At 55.7% G+C, this 16,830-nt stretch overlaps 1 protein-coding gene across 1 annotated transcript; it reads left to right on the top strand.

Annotated features, from left to right (window-relative positions):
- The first annotated feature begins 1,980 nt into the window (after window positions 1–1,980).
- Lemd2 (LEM domain nuclear envelope protein 2) lies at window positions 1,981–15,478 on the top strand. Its single transcript, XM_050138992.1, has 9 exons — window positions 1,981–2,781; window positions 4,671–4,711; window positions 6,769–6,844; window positions 8,657–8,733; window positions 9,568–9,647; window positions 10,967–11,112; window positions 11,827–11,928; window positions 12,000–12,102; window positions 14,264–15,478. Exons 1-9 carry the CDS (start codon window positions 2,019–2,021, stop codon window positions 14,412–14,414), a joined length of 1,539 nt encoding a protein of 512 aa, XP_049994949.1. The 5' UTR covers window positions 1,981–2,018; the 3' UTR covers window positions 14,415–15,478.
- The last annotated feature ends 1,352 nt before the right edge of the window (window positions 15,479–16,830 follow it).

Here is a 16,830-nt window from a genome sequence, read left to right as displayed (position 1 = left end):
GAGCAGCTGCAAGCATAATTAGTTGTTTACTCCGGCAGGCACGGGGGTCACGGGAAATCCAGGGTCTGGGGGGCCACAGTCCCCAACACACAGGTCTTTCTTTAGACTGCCAGCTCCCAAATAATGACATGGAGACTTTTTATTAAGTGTGAAAGCTTGGCCTTAGCTTAGGCTTGTTCCCAACTGTTGTGAGGAGCTGCGGGCCGCCCCAGCTCCCGGCCACCAGCTAGCTCTAGCTTATGCCCCGAAATAATTACACGGAAACTGTATTCTTTTAAACACTGCCTGGCCCATTATTGGTAGCCTCTTATTGGCTAGCTCTTACATATTAATCTAACCCATTTCTAATAATCTGTGTAGCCCACGAGGTGGCTTACCAGGGAGGATCTTAACCTGTCTGGAATGGGAGAATCATGGCGACTCTCTGACTCAGCTTCTTTCTCCCAGCGTCCTGTTCTGTTTACTCCACCCACCTAAGGGTTGGCCTATCAAGGGGCCTAGGCAGTTTCTTTATTAATAAGAAATCACTCCCACATCACCCAACTAGCTCTTAAAACTTACATTTATGGCTGGGCAATGATGGTGCACACCTTTAATCCCAGCACTTGGGAGGCAGAGGCAGGTGGATCTCTGTGATTTCGAGGCCAGCCTAGTCTACAAGATCTAGTTCTAGAGCAGGCTCCAAAGCTACTGAGAAACCCTGTCTCAAAAAAAAAACAAACTTATATTAACCTAGGTTGTAGTGAGTCTTTCTTGTTGGACTGCCAGCCCCCAATAATGACACAGAGACGTGGCCGTTAGCTGAGGCTTGCTTCCAACTAGTTCTTACAACTTAGATTGGCCTGTTTCTATTAGTCTGTGTTCTGTCACAGGCATTTTACCTCTCTTCCATTCTGTACATCAACTTGCTCTGCATCTCACTGGTGTCTTCCCCAGCACTTCAGATTTCTGGCTAGCTATTGGCTCTTCAGTATTTTTGTTAAGCCAATCAGAAGACGCCTTTCACAAAGTATGATCAAACAGCCCACAATACTACAGTTCTGCCACTGTGGCTTGCTACCTTCCCTCAGTGCTGTAAGTCCACCTTCCTCCCTGTCTGTCTTCCCAAGTTCCTATCTCTGCCTGGAAGTCCTGCCTAGCTATTAGCCATTGCTCAGGCAGGTGGGGTAAACAGAGACATCTTCACACAGTGTGATCAGTATCCTGCAACATTACCTCTGTGACCACTGAGGACCAGTCTGTCCCAGTGCTGCACTTTAAAACACCATATGTTTTATATACTTATTATATAATTGTTGGTTTTTATTTTATGCATGAGTGTTTTGCCCACTTGTCTGTGCACCATATTCATGCAGTATCTGTGGAGGCCAGAATCAGATCCACTGGAACTGGAGTTACCAATGGTTGTGAGACACCATTTACGTACTGGGACCCAAATCCAGTTCCTCTGCAAGAGTAGCAAGTGCCCTTAACTGCAGAGCCATCTCTCAAACCCCCAAGGTTTTGATGTTCATTGTTGACTAAGCGCGTGTCAAGGATTCAAGATAAGGGCTCAGAGAGCCTGGCATACACTCCACCACCCAAACCACGCCCAGTCACACACAGCCCCCACTCCCACCCCGAGACTGACAAGGGATCGTGATCTATTGGCGTTGGCTTTCTTACACCTTTGAGACGCTCATCCATAACATAAATCAGCATTTTATTGAATATATACCACACGCTAACACTGTATTAGGATCAAATATTAACACCGCTAGGTCTAACAGACAAAGGAAAACTAGAGGGCAGGGGATGAGTTGAGAACACCCCCACCACCGCCAAAAACGACCAAACCAACTCTTGGACCTTCTCATCATGGCGGACCTGGCCGCCAGGCTCCGCCCTTCCCAATATGGCGCCCGAACCCGACCTTCCCATCATGGCGCGTGGCCCCGCCCGCTCTGCCGCGGCTGCCGGCGGGAGCAGTTCCGGGTGCGGTGCGCGCCGGGGGCGGGCGAGGGGGCGGTGTCCTGGCCATGGCCGGCCTGTCGGACCTGGAGCTGCGGCGGGAGCTGCAGGCCCTGGGCTTCCAGCCAGGCCCCATCACCGACACCACTCGGAACGTCTACCGCAACAAGCTGCGCCGCCTGCGGGGCGAGGCCCGGCTGCGCGACGACGAGCGGCTGCGGGAGGAGGCCCGGCTGCGCGACGACGAGCGACCGCGGGAGGAGGCCCGGCCTCGGAGCCCCGAGCGGCCGCGGGAGGAGGCCCGGCTCCGCGAGGAAGCGCCGCTGCGCGCGCGGCCCGCCGCGTCCTTCTTGCGGGCGGAGCCCGGGCTCTCCCCGCCGGCCACGAGCGCGGCCCCCGACACCTCAGGGCCTTACGGCGACTTCGGGGCCTCCGCCTCTCCCTGGGCCCGAAGCCGCGGCCTCGCCTACCCCGCCCGCCCCGGGCCGCTGCGGCGCCGCGCCTCGGTCCGGGGCAGCTCCGAGGAGGACGAGGATGCCCGGACGCCCGACAGGGCCGCCCTGGGCCCGACCCGCCACTGGTGGGCCCCGTCCTCGGCCTCTGCGCGGCCGCCCTCTGCGCTCCTCCGCGCCGACGCGCGCCCCGGCCTGAAGGCCACGCGAACGGGCTCCGCGGGCGCCGTGCGGGCCCGACCCGAGGCGGGCCGGCGGCTGGAGCGCTGTCTGTCGCGCCTGCTGCTCTGGGCCAGCCTGGGGCTGCTGCTCGTCTTTCTGGGCATCCTCTGGGTGAAGATGGGCAAGCCCTCGGCGCCGCAGGAGGCGGAGGACAACAGTACGTCCCGGGCCGGCGAGGGGATGGCTCAAAGGCACAGACTGCCTCTCACTTTCCTCCTTCCAGCGTCTGCAGCACTTTGGGCTCCACTTTATCTTCCTCTCTGCTTCCTCTCCCCGCTAGTGTCTCCCTTTCAGCCACTGCTAGGGGCAGGTTGAGTTCTTCCACAGCCTCTGGAGGAGAGAGAGCTACACGCCTACTCCTGACAGACAGGCCCACTCCTTGCCCCTCGGTTTCCTTCCCTTTTCACCTCCTGCTCATTCACACTTGACAGCCCCTTTGAAGGCTCCAGAGAATCGCCCAGCGCCTGGGAGTGCCTCGTTGTGCCCTGAGTTTTATAGCGCCAAAAAAACAGGCCTTCATCTGTCCAAAGGATTCTAGCCCTGCCTGTGGCACAGGTGTGGGAGAGTCTTTGCGCTTAAACTGATCCTACCAATGGGGTGCTTAAGGCTGTGCTGGGAGAGGGCCTGTGAGCCAGGCAGCTTACCAGACATCTCTGCCCACACTCAGGTATATGACTCCACATCCCTGGAGGGGTGCAGGAGACAGCCGAGGATTGTGGTTTCCAAAGGGAAGCTGCCTGTTACCCTTGATTCTAACAGAAGAAGAAAAAAGGTTTTCGTGATAGTTCCCTCCTCTGCTCTAGGGGGATGTATTTCAGGTCTCACGTCAGACAAGCATGCTACCACTGAGCTACACTCACCAGCTGACTTCTGAAAATGATTTAGAAGCAGAGGCTCCCTAGGTTACCTAGGCTAGTCTTGAACTCACTTTGTGGTTCAGGATGGCTTTGAACCTATGATCTTGCCTTAACTTCCCCTAGCTGAGTCACCAGGCCCAGATCATTTTATAACAAATCTAGGTATAAAAGGATACTTGAGTTCTCCGGTTGCTAATATTCTTTGCGAAGCATGAAGGTGGTTAATACTCTTGCCGGCCTTGAGTCAAGCTCATGTCTTCCCACGCCTAGCAGGAATGGCTGGCTCACTGTGGCAGGTGTTGAGGTAAACGGCCGTTTGGGCTAACGGCCACAGGACTGCTCCACCGTGGCTGGAGCTGCTTATCAGCTTGGAATAGTGTGTGGGCCTCCTAGAGATCTGCCGACCTGATGCCAGCGCACTGTGCTGGGCTGTGGCCATTCCGGACCTCACCTCTTACTGTGCTGCTCCTCGCTGCTTAGGATGATTCAAGACAAGCTTTGAGAATTCATAGCCAGGATTTCCTCAAGTTCCCTCCTAAAATAGTGTTCTTACTTGGCATACTGTCGTTTACGGTGCATAAGACTTGTCTGTATGTTGTCTTGAGCCTAACTCCCTGAGTTAAGTGGCGAAGGCCATTGTTTTTATTTTATGCATATGGGTGTTTGGCCTACTGTGCATCTATACCACATGCATGCAGTGCCCAAGGAGGCCAGCAGAGGGCATTGGATTCTCGGACCTGGAGTTAGAGATGGTTGTGAGCAGCCATGTGGGTGCTGGGAATCGAACACACATCCTCTGCAAGAGCAGACAACATCCTCTCTGTAGGCCAAACTGACCTCAAACTTGTGGCAGCCCCCTCCTTAGCCTCCTGAGTGCTGGGATTACAGCTGTGTGCACTCCCTTTTAGGAAGGTCCGGGGGAACCCATATCACAGATACAGAAACAGGTGCCAAGGGGTTAAATCACCCAAGAACCTGGCGCTCATTTGCAGCCTGAATGAGGTCCCAGCTCTCCGTGTCCTGGTCCAGCACGGGGAACCCCTTGGGTCTTCCTGTCCGTCTGTACATGCATCAGTGTGGGATGGCGTCTTCCCGGCTCCACTTCGTGTTACTTTCCTTGGATTTTGAGAAGTCTCTGTTGTCTTTTGAGTCCCACCGCTAATCTCTGCCTTTCTTTTCTTGATCTCAGTGAAATTGTTGCCGGTGGACTGTGAGAGGAAAACAGATGAGGTGAGTTTCTCTGCCGTTTTTACTCTTCTGAAAACTCGAGCCTCTGCCGGGAGGTAAACTCCCAGGTCATTATAGGATCCTTTTCAGGGAGAGCTTCCCAGATTGTACCAGAATCACATCGTGTTCTGTGAGGTCTGTGTCAAACTGAATATTGAGGACTGAGCTCCTCAGATCCAGCCCTGGGCTTCTTACCGATGCTCGCCTATCAGTGGGAGTACCCGAGGCAGTTCAGGGCCTGGGGGTTGGCGCACCTCTCCAGCCCACTTGTTTGGAATGCAGGGCTGCTGGTGGCTAACATGAGATCTCAGGGTTGCCCTTCCTCAGGTGTGCATCTGTCTTCCTGGCAGTGTTCTGATTGCAGATTTGACAGACACATCAGGGGGCCAGTTGAGGGGAATTAGCCCTCTTAGCCCATGTTTCGATTTGTTTTATGAAGCCCTCACATTCCCCACAAATAATGTTTAGGGAAGGAGAGTGGCCCCGGCCTATGAATCATGTGACAGCATTCACGCACAGCCAGGAAGCCGGTTCTGTGATGGTCTGAGGAGGAGAGGAGGCAGTAAATTTTCAGGTCATAAATCCACCAGGAGGAGGCTCGTGCTGCTAGAGGGCATGACTTAGTGCTCTAATTATTAAGTGTGGGTGCCAGACCCCTGCAGCCAGGGGCTAGCCAAGGTAGGGCACCCGCATTGGCTCTTCTGTTAATGAAGGGCAGCCTGCTGCAGATACCCTGGTTTTATTTCCTTGGCTTCTGATGTGTCCTGTTTGCGGGTGGTTTACGACGTTCCTTTATTGCTGTCATCCACCAAGCATTTTTGCTTCCCAGTTGTTCTGCAAAACCAGGCTCGTAATAAGTTTAATCTGCTCTCCATCATAAAGCTGGCCTGGTGATTACACAGTGCGCTCCAGAAGCAGGCAGCCAGAGAGGACAAACGCAAGAATGAGAACACTAGAGCTTTCCACCGGGACCCTCTGTCCTTAGTCAGAACAGGCTCTTCGTCCTGGTCCTTCATGATCTGCAGAGGTGGGAGACCTCAAGTGAAAGGCACATTTGGTCCGGTCCTTCTGTGAGCCAAGATCTGCATGTCCAGACAGACGCCCTGCAGGTCCCTGCTGGACTGTGCCAAGCTACTCCCTTCCACTGACTGGCGCTCTGGACTTTGGGCTCTAGACTTTGAGGATTTGTAACCAACCCCACATCTGCAATAGGACAGCCATAGCCACACAAGATTCATTTTCTGCTTGCTTTGGGCACTGTTGGCCTTCATGGCAGGTGGGCCCAGGAGCAGGCAGGCAGGGACATACTTTTTGGCCCCAGTGAGGTTCTTGCTGAGTTTCTTTTGGGTGGCCTGGTTCACCCAAAATCCAGATAAGTATTTAAGTATCAGCTAAGTGTTCTTAGTCTTGTCGGCAACAGAGGGTTCTGACACTTTTTCTTTCTGCCTCTGCTGTGGAGAATGAGGGACAGGCTGGACGTGGGTGTGTTGTCTTAATCAGGCCGTCTTCTGTCTGGGTCGTGTCAGCCCGTGCAAGTGGTTTGTGCGTGAGCTCACGTGGAGTCCCCACTGCAGTCCCCACTCAGGCAAGGCCCCATGCTTCCCACGGTCACTGACATTCCGCACTGTCCCCTCTAGTCTGCAAGCTGTGGTGCCATTCCTTGCTCTTCCTTCTCAAGAAGTCAAGCTAGAGCCATGGGTAGCCATCCCTTTGTTACTGTCTTTATGCCGCAGAACCGAGTCTCCCTGCCAGCCCTCTGCAGATTTCTCCCATGTAGAACTAGGAGGTGGGGCTGGGTGTGTGCAGTTGGTGAAGTGACGCCTAGCGCGCTTGAGGCCCTGAGCCCCATCTCCAGCACTGCATACAGCAGGCTTGGCACAAGACAGTGGAGACAGGAGAGGCACAAAGATCAGTTTAGTTACATAACCAGTTCACAGCCATTCTGTGTCTCAGAAAACAAAAAAGAAAGCCCTAAAGCGTAGAGGTGTTCCTTGTTGTCCAGATGGACATGGCAGTGTGACTGCAGACCCTGGCAGACCCTTGACTGTTCTGCCTTTCAGTTCTGCCAGGCCAAGCAGAAGGCGGCCTTGCTGGAGCTGTTGCACGAGCTGTACAACTTCCTGGCCATCCAAGCAGGTGAGTAGCCCCCAGCCCTGCAGTGCCCCCCAGCCCTGGAGTACCCCGGTCAGTCTGGCCAAGACAGCCCACCACTGCCAAGCCTCAGTTTCCTACCCACCATTCAAACTCATTGTTCCCAGCGTTGTGGGCGTGCAGTATAGACCTGGATCTCCCTTCTCCTTCGAGGTTTAGGTCCACCAACACATGGGCCTTTTAGCAAGTACAAGATTTTGCCTCCCCCCACTTGCTAAGGGGCCCTGTGTTGGTTGGAAGGGAGCAGGCCTTGTAAGACCCCTGGACCTGAGGCACTGGTCCCGGTCTCCTTGTTTGTAGGAAGGCCCAGGTGGTCTGTGGCAGCCTGCCGTAGGGCTGCTCCACTCTACGCTAGTTCTCAGCTCCCGTCACCTCCCATATGCCATGCCGTCCAGGGCCTTGGCCCCTGCTGCCCTCAAGGCAAGGGTTGAAGTTCACTGATGCCGAGAGGAACTAGGAAGTACACCTTCCCCTTCCCCTGCTAGAGATGAGCCATGGCCTGGGTGTTGTCCTGGCCCTGATAGGATATGAAGTGGATGCTTGTGTTCTTATAGGACAATGGGCCACACTGCAGGGAGCAGTGACATAGCCAGAGCTGTTAGGAAAATACTCTGCCAGCACAGCTCGACCCGGGTGTGTGTGTGCAGGGAGGGGCAGGCAAGGACACCAAAATGACAGGCAGTAATGGGCAGGAAAATAGGGAGTAGTGTTAGGAAGTCGGGTGTCAGGCCACTGGAGCCCAGTCCAGCAGGCTAGGCCATGACGTGCTGTGAGAGCCGGCTTCCGAGAAGACAGAGGCCCAGCGGCTGGATGATGCTGTGCCATTAAAGCAGAAATCATCTTTAAGCCTCATTGGCCAAGCTCTGAGATGGAAAGAGGACAGAAGAAACCAATCAGGGCTTGAGGTGCCCAGCCAGGGTAAGGCTAGTCCAGGTGTGGCAGGAGGATCAGAGCAGCTGCCTCAGCCTCAGAAAACGCAGGGCCAAGAGCAGTGTTGAAGTAGGAAGACTTGGCTGTGTTAGAGACAAGTTAAAAACTGCTCCTTTCTCCAGTGCACATACACATACACACATACACCCCTTGGCCAGGCTGAGCCTCCAGGTGAGGCTGTGCATGAGTGTCAGACACCTTGTATGTGCCTCATCCTATGCCGTCCCTGCAGAGCCTGGCGGGAAGCCCTGTGGAGGAGGGCCTGCAGCCGCAGCAGCAGCACGCTTAGGTCTGCTGGGGCATCTCAAGAGGTGTCTTTAGCCCAGGCCTTGAAGGCTGGCAGGACAAGGTGGGGCCAGCCTCTCGGGTGCTTAGAGGAGCTGCCCTTGGCATGTCACCTGACGCCCCACAGACTCTCATCTTCCCTGGGTCCTTTCTGGGCATCACTCCCCAGGATCTCTAACAATGGGCTTGGCTTCCAGGTTCCAGCATGTGTCCGGATCAGAGTCTGGTGGCCGCCTCCCGCCTGTCTTTTCCCAGGCTGTGTGTATTTATAGCGCCATTCCGCGCTCTGTCTGATCCTTCTAGGATCAGCCACAAACAGACTTTGGCATTGGGCAGCTTTTCAGTCATTTAATGCAAATCGCTGCCCTGCTTTGCAGGTCAGGCTTTAATGATCTGGAATCGATCCAAGCTAAGTGGCTTTTGATCTTGCTGCAGAGTAAAGATGCCCCACAGAAGCTGGGTGCCGCTGGGCCAATGCTCCTGATCAGAGCTGATGGCTTGATTCTCTGTATTTTTTGGCCCTTTCCTAGGGTTTGGTTTTTCACCTCTTCTCTGTTTGAATGTGTCTTTCCCCCCTCCTAGGTAATTTTGAGTGCGGCAATCCAGAGAAGCTAAAAAGCAAATGCATTCCTGTTCTGGAGGCTCAGGAGTACATAGCTGTGAGTAGGCTGACTGCTGCGCCCTGCAAGGCTGCAGCTTCCTGTTGATTTGTCGGGCCCTGCACTGCTGCTCCCTGCAAGGCTGTGGCTTCCTATTTTTTCCTTCCCTTGTTGTTTTGTATTTGCTTTGCGGCTTTTGATTTTCTTTCTTTTAGATTTAGTGAATCATTGGGCCACCATGGAGGGGACTGTGCTCCAGGGCTAGTCTTGCTGAGTGTGGGCAGGTGGTCTGGTCCAACCTGAGGCCCCTTTACCAGCTGAATGGCCATGGCAGGCAGCCCCTTCTTCATAGGACCTCAAAGGGTCCTCAGGCCTGCCCCTTGGGAGGCACACCTGCCCTCTGTCTCCTGTCCTTTGTGACTCCTTTTGGCTGCTCAGCTTCCATTTGCCTTTCTTTGTGCCTGTATGTGGTAGAATTATATAGCTTCAGGGTTAGTAGGGTCTGAAGGGCTGTGTAGTTTAATTTCACCTCATGGATGAGGAAACAGGTCTGTAGAGGGCCAGGGAGTTTCGGAGGCTGCATAGCTAGGACCAGCCTCCAACCCTGGTGCTATTTTGTGTCGTCCCCCCCCCCCACCCACAACTCCTCTGGTGCCGGCTGTGCCTGCTTGCTGGCTGCTGCTTCAGCCTTTGTTTAATGCCTTCCTTGCTGCCTCAGACCTGCCTTGTTTGCCTGCTGTGCTTTGCATCATCCTCTTGGCCTTCTTCCTCCCTGCCTGTTTTCTGTGCATGAGCCATGTGGTGGGCACGGGAGAGGACTTTGCAATCCAGCCTCAGAATCTTGTCCTGGCAGCTGCATCTGAGGCAGAACTAACCCCATCTTCCACCCCACAGAATGTGACCAGCAGCCCCTCTGCAAAGTTTGAGGCCGCGCTGACCTGGATACTGAGCAGCAACAAGGACGTGGGCATCTGGTGAGTGTAGCTGAGCTGTCACTGTCCTCCCCGTGTGCGGACTTCTTCACGTACCCAAGACCTGGAGCGAGACAGCAGAGGGCAGGCACGGTGCTTCAGACTAGGGAGCTGCACTGCTCAGTCCAGATGTTGGGGTCCGAGCCTGCTAATTCATCTGTCAGTCCTTCCTCTAGTAGCTGCCTTCGACCAGCTCACCGAGGAAGGAGATTGTCTGTTCCTTGCTCTCACTCAGTATGGGAAGTGCTGACTTCTCTTCTGACCAGGCAGTTTCCCTGAGTTTCCATTGCTAGCGAGCACTATTAGCAAAGGTAGCGGTGGGGAAGGAGCCCCCAGCCTGTACCAAGCAGCCCTGGAGATGCCTGCCCTGCGAAGGCGTGGGACCGCACAGTCTCCTCCATAGCTCTTTGTCGGAATCTCTGTTCCAGTTCCAGCTCCTGATATTAACACACACTCTAGGGTTTTGTTCTCTTTTTCTCTAATCCACCCAAATTACTAATTCCATCAAACTGCATCCACACAGCCCCTTGGCTGCTCGGCCTAAAGCTCGGTAACTGGATGCGTGGCACGATTAAGATCCAATGGCTTAAAAGCAGCTGCCCTGAGCGGCTGAGCGATTTTCCTGTGTTGTGAAAGGCAGAGGAGAATACGGATTTTCCCCTCCACAGCACGCACTGGAGCTGCCAGCACAGAAGAATGATGTCACTTGCCTTTTCCTGCTGGGGAAGGCAGCTGGAGGGTGGCTGAGCATGCTCAGACAGCCATGTTGAAAATGGGGCGTCACGTAGCAGCCATTCCAGAGAGAGCATGGGGTGGGCATCGGTGTCCCTGCACATCCTCACATGCCTCACCAACCGCTTGGCTCAAAGCAGGGTGCCAGGGTCTGGTGGATCCCAGTTGCCATGGGCCTCACGGGTTACACTTAAACAGCTTTCGCGCCTGCTCCTCACAGAGGGAGAGCGCTACTGCCCAGCTTCCATCTTTCAGTTCCACGCTCGTGCAAAGCCAGGGATTCAGTAACACATTTCCGTTTCTCTGTGCTGGGAGGTGGGGTCCAATTTACAGCTTAATCTTCTGCACTCTGAAAGAGGCTGCCAAAGACCTGGCAGAGGGGGACGCCTCGTCAGCGGCAGGGGTTCAAGCTCGCTGCCATCTTTAAAGCTGCTGCTTCCTAAGTAGCCAGTGTGGGGCTTGCAGGAAGGAGCACAGCCAGGCCCTTCAGGCTGCTCTGAGCAAGAGAGGCCCCAGCCCTCCATGGTGGCCTTGCCTGCAGGCTGAGGCGAGGTCGGGCCAGCATGTTTACTGACCCCAGCTTGTTTCAGGTTGAAAGGGGAAGACCCGTCTGAGCTGGTGACTACAGTGGACAAAGTGGTCTGCCTGGAGTCTGCCCGGCCCCGAATGGGTGTTGGCTGCCGCCTGAGCCGTGCCCTGCTCACTGCCGTCACCCACGTGCTCATCTTCTTCTGGTGTAAGTCCTTGCTGCCTGCCTTGCTCTCCTGTCCCTTCCCATCGCGCCTCTTGCCAGCAGCCCAGCTCAGTGGCTGCCTGAGCATGAGGAACGAGTCAGGCACTGAAGGGTCATTTCGCCTCACGCTCCCGGGAGCTAGCTAATAAAGCAGGAGCTGAACAGAACGGCCTCGGCTTTGGCTGTCTCTACCCTCACGGACTCATGGCTAGATCTGTAGCGTAGCTTACATAGGAAAGGGAACCAACAGCCTCCTGAGAGGAGTGGGCCCTGTGGGAGTCGGCCTCTGCTGCTTCCAGTGGCCCAGTCAGGTTCCCAGTGCTCAGAGCAGCTCCATGCAGGAGGAACACGGCAAACCTCTGCAGAGGTGAAAGCAGAGTGAATACAGACTGCAGGAGGAAAGGGAGCCTGGTTGTCTCCTTCCAGCGGTAGCTGGGTCTCTAAAAGGGACAGCTGGGGCACGGAGATCATAGACTGCCTCATGCAGTGCCTCCCCTGGGCCAGGTGTTTTCACCAGCTGCAGCTTCTCAGAACACAGGCCTGGCATGTATGTTTGCATGCAGCACAGGCTCCAGCCTGTGAGGGAGAAGATGATGTGAGTTCGGGGTGGCCTGAGGTCTGGGTACCTGGGACCCTCAGGTGACAGCCGCTGGAGAAAGATAATCACTTTGTAGCCTGTCCTTGCTCAGGAAGTGATGGTGTTCCGTTGTGTTTCAGGCCTGGCCTTCCTGTGGGGCCTCCTAATCCTTCTGAAGTACCGATGGCGGAAGCTAGAGGAGGAAGAACAGGCCATGTACGAGATGGTGAAGAAGATTATAGGTGCGTGTCCCCTGGCGGAAGGGTGCCCGCGCCTGCTGGGCTGCTGCTGACCACTTCCCTCTCTCCCGTAGATGTGGTCCAGGACCATTATGTGGACTGGGAGCAGGACATGGAGCGCTACCCGTATGTGGGCATCCTCCACGTGCGAGACACCCTCATCCCTCCACAGAGTCGGTGAGTCCTGCTGCTGGGGGAGGTCCACTGAGACCCATGGCAGGGAGCCATGTGACTAGCCTCCTGGGAATTGCGGCCTGCCCCTTGCCTGCTTGACTCGGAGTGGCAGAGGAGCTAGACAGGAGGGCAAGGGGCATCAGCCGCTCCTCTGCAGACTGTGCCAGTTGGGCTCTAGTCAACATGCTGAGGCTGAGTCCTAGTCCCCTCGGTGGTTCCAGCTGCAGGGGTCTCCTGTTCCTGTGAGTCCTCCTGGATGCTGTCTGCATACCTTGTGTTTGTAAGGTGGTGGCCACCAGCAGCCACAGCAGTGTCTGCCTTGTCCCAGCTGACAGGAGCAGTGGACTTCAGGCACTGTCTTCTAAGCAAGAGCAAACCTCCCATCAGCCTTTGGGCACACCCCCTTTTGTGGTTCCCTTGGGCCAGCATCAGTTTGTCTCTGAGTTGGTCACTGGCCAGGGGACAGAGGGAGCTTTTCGGGCTCTATGACCACGACCATGAAATTGTACACCTGCTGGAGTAGATGGGGCACCCAGCAGGGTCCCCCCCCCCCCCCGCCCAGTGTCAGCATAGACTGCAGCCCGTCAGAGTAGACTAGGTTGTTCTCTAGCTGACTGTCACCTGCCATACGTCCCCTGAGCTTGTATGGCCTCCACACACACACTATCCTGGTGCTAAGAGAGGGTTGCACGGAAGGGAGGGGAAGCCCAGGCTTTGGGAGGTGAAAGGACTTACTCAAGACTGCTGTGGTAGCTGCTGTGTGCTCCCCCAGGTCTTGTCACCTGTGTGTCACCTTTCTGTGCAGCCACTGGCAGAAGAGTCTCACTTAAGCCCAGGCAGGCCTTGAACAGATAGTCATCGTGCGGTAGCTTCCTCAGTGTGGTGTGACCAGCAGTCACTGTGCCCTGCTTGTGAGCCATTTTAAACCGGTGCTGCTGCTGGCTTTAGTGGCAGCATGCTTTTCTGGTGAGCACAAGTCCTGGCTGCTCTCCAGCAACATGCATGCATCTGGCAGGGAGTCCCTGTCCACAGGAGCCACTGCTGCTCCTAGAGGTCAGCTATGGGTCTTCAGGTGACTCTATCTCTCAGGGGAATCCATTCGCTGCACCTAGACTCCTGCTGGGAGTTGTGCAGCCTTGTTCTCATACAATGGGATTCCACAGCCTTGCAGAGGGCTCCCCTGTAGCTGTCCACCCCCACGCATGGGTCACTTGCTGTGCACTGTGGAAGACCCAAAGTCTACACCCTGGTGGAGCATTAGAGAAGGAAGCATAGGAAACCATGTGACACTGGGCAGTTCCGGGTCCTTGGAAAGGGGACAGATGCTGAGGAGGTGGCCCTGAAGTCTGCCACGCTGGTACACTGCACTCTGCTGCAGCCAGGTCACCCACATCACAGGCTTGCTCAGCGCATAGCTGAACATAGGGGTCTGAGCGCTACCAAGAGTCTCACCACCGCAGTATGACCCATTTCCCGGGCAACCTGTCTGCCAGGATAAGGGCACACCTAGGGGACTGGTGGAGATGTGAGGAGCTGGCCGGAAGCTGGTCAGTCCCTTCCTATGGATGAGGCACTGCATCCTTAGGGACCTGGCGTAAAGGTTGGCGTCTTCATCCTTCAAGCTTTTTCTTTTGACTGTGTAGCATTGGCCTGCCAAAGGCAGAGGCCATCTGGCTCCCACGGAGAAATGACTTCCTCCATTGTGTTCTCTCTGGAGGCCCTGCCCCCACACTCAGACCTGCTCTTTCCCCACACATGGGGACGGTGGCCTTGGTACCACTGGGGCCGTAAAGGGAAGATATGGCACTCATATACACCCCGTCCTGGAACCTCTTTGTTAGGAAGGGGAACCCACAGAGCAGGAAGTAGCCCCTGGTTCTAACTCCCGGAGAGGTGTCTCTTGGCCTTCCCCCGCAGTGCCAGGACTGGACAGTTCTGATAGGCAGCATGCTAGACTTGGGTGCAGCCTCCACAGTGCAGGTTAGCTGGTGAGCGAGGCACAGTCCCCATGTAGACCTGGGTGCCCACCACTGCCAGCTCGGAGTTGGTAGAGCAGTGCTCTGCTCTCCAGCTGGACAGGTGCAGTGAGCCTAGAAACACCCTTCTGTGGGACAGGTAGGCCGTGCCAGCCTGATGCCTGCTGAGCTCTACCCTCCCATTGCAGGCGGCGCATGAAGCGCGTGTGGGACCGTGCTGTGGAATTCCTGGCTTCCAATGAATCGCGAATCCAGACCGAGTCCCATCGTGTGGCAGGGGAGGACATGCTGGTGTGGAGATGGACTAAACCTTCCTCCTTCTCTGACTCAGAGCGATAGGAAAGGGCCTGCTCCAGCCAGCCTGGCCTGGCCACCCAGCTGGGGCAAGGGCACAGACAGACCTTCGGTGCTCATTCACACCTGCCTTGATTGCCCTCCTGGTCTCAGTTCTGGGACGTGTGGGCTTCCTTAGGGGAGCAGGGAGAGCGGGGTGAGGCTCCTCTATGCCAGTCTTCCCGACAGAAAGGGGAGAAGGGCTGGCTCTCCCTGGATGGAAAGACGGGCAGTGGTTGGAACCCTGGAGGTTCCCAGAAAGCCAGACAGCAACCCCGCGCTTGGGAGGTGGGTCGGGTGGTGGGCTGGGGCAGCAGGGGAGCGGTGGCACTTGGTCCGCGTGCCTTTGCAGTGTTTTCCAGGGAGCTTGAGGGTGAGGGAGGAGTCCTGTCCTGCTGCTGCGTGGGCCTCTTTGTCCCAAAGGGGAAGATGCTAGCCGGTGAACCAGCTGTAGGGACGGAATAGGTGGCCAGGATCTGGAAAGGGTAGAGGGTCCAGCCCCAGCTGTCTGGGCCTCAGTGCCTCTCCAGATGAGAAGTCAGCCCTGAACCAGGGCGGAGCCTCAGCCTCCTGCAGGCTCACCACCTTATTTTACTGTGACGACGCCTCTCCTGGCTGTTGAGCTGGAACAGGGCACTGGTGGGGTGCAGCATTGTGGCTGCACACTGCCCCCTTCAGGCTACATGGAGCAGCGTGGGCCATTAGCCTGCTGTGCAGTAGAGGGCCTGCTCTGAAACACCCAATGGGGAGCCTCTTTAGCTGAGAGGTAGACTCCAGCAACTCATCCAGCCAGCCTCACCCACAGCCCAGGAGGGCGGCGGGTGGGTGTGAGGCATGCCTGCCTCCAAAGGCACAAACGCCCGCTCTCAGACCTGTCACCGTTCTGTTTCTTAATAAAGCACCATCTCCACTTAGCAATATCTCATTTGCTTGTGTCTGGGTGATCAGCAGGACTGGGGTCTGCACAGGGGCCTGTGGCAAGGCCTGTTTTCCTGTTCAGGCTCCAGCTAGAAGAAGCTTTTGTATTGGGGTGGGACTATTGGAAGAATAAAATATTTATTGAAAATGGATGTGGTTTTGTTCATAATGCTTTCCCTTTCTCCCCAAAGCAATGTTGAGTAATGAGAAGGCTGGTCCAGGTCATGCTGCCTTGGCAATGGGCTTCAGATACGCTGCATGAAGCGGCATGAGCCCCATCCAAGGTTCCCGGGAGTGCTGAACAGCCCCGGAGGGGAAAGCCAACAGAGCTGGCATGCTCCTACATCCAGGCCCGGGGCGTTAGCAATGGGCTGGTGGGCACAGAGTTGGTAAGGGGGTGCTTCTAGGAGACTATGGCTACTCTACAGGTATTCATCTCCCCCAGGTCCCCAAGGCTAGTGGTTCAGATACAAGGTAGCCTAGCTATCTGTGTTTACAGCCAGTCTGCCTGGCCGTCTTCTGTCTCTGGCATCTTTTGTCCGAGCTAACCCATTGCTCTATGGCTCGGAAGCTGCTGGGAGAGCAGAATTCACAGCAACATAATAGGAAACAAAAGGCCACAGAGCTGGCACTCACAGCAGCCTGCCTCTCAGAGCACAGCAGTCTCCCAGGACAGAGGTGGGGGCTGGGGGCATCCTAGTGACAAAGCTATGACCTAGCAGGGGTTTTTTTTTATTTTGTTTTGCTTGAGACAGGGTTTTTAGTAGCCCAGGTTAACCTTGAACTTCTCAGCTTCCTCCTCTACCTCCCGAGTGCTAGGATTACAGGTGCACCCCACCACGCTGGGTTACCGCAGTGCTGGGATTACAGGTGCACCCCACCACGCTGGGTTACCATATGCTAGGATTACAGGTGCACCCCACCACACTGGGTTACTACAGTGCTAGGATTACAGGTGCACCCCACCACGCTAGGTTACTACAGTGCTGGGATTACAGGTGCACCCCACCACGGTGGGTTACCGCAGTGCTAGGATTACAGGTGCACCCCACCACACTAGTGCTGGGATTACAGGTGCACCCCACCACGCTGGGTTACCATAGTGCTAGGATTACAGGTGCACCCCACCACGCTGGGTTACGACAGTGCTAGGATTACAGGTGCACCCCACCACGCTGGGTTACCGCAGTGCTGGGATTACAGGTGCACCCCACCACGCTGGGTTACCATATGCTAGGATTACAGGTGCACCCCACCACACTGGGTTACTACAGTGCTAGGATTACAGGTGCACCCCACCACGCTAGGTTACTACAGTGCTGGGATTACAGGTGCACCCCACCACGTTGGGTTACCGCAGTGCTAGGATTACAGGTGCACCCCACCACACTAGTGCTGGGATTGACAGATTTGCTGGGAAGCATTCTATCAGCTTCACTGCAGGCCTAGCCCTGGGGGTTTCAATGGCTCTGTCCACAGCGTCCCAGGCTGCTGACCTCGCTGT

Source organism: Alexandromys fortis, unplaced genomic scaffold (genome assembly GCF_014885135.2).
Source record: "Alexandromys fortis isolate MF-2015 unplaced genomic scaffold, M_Fortis_MF-2015_v1.1 scaffold_9, whole genome shotgun sequence".
In the NCBI taxonomy this organism is placed as follows: Eukaryota; Metazoa; Chordata; class Mammalia; order Rodentia; family Cricetidae; genus Alexandromys; species Alexandromys fortis.
This window is presented reverse-complemented; position numbering and strand designations above follow the sequence as displayed.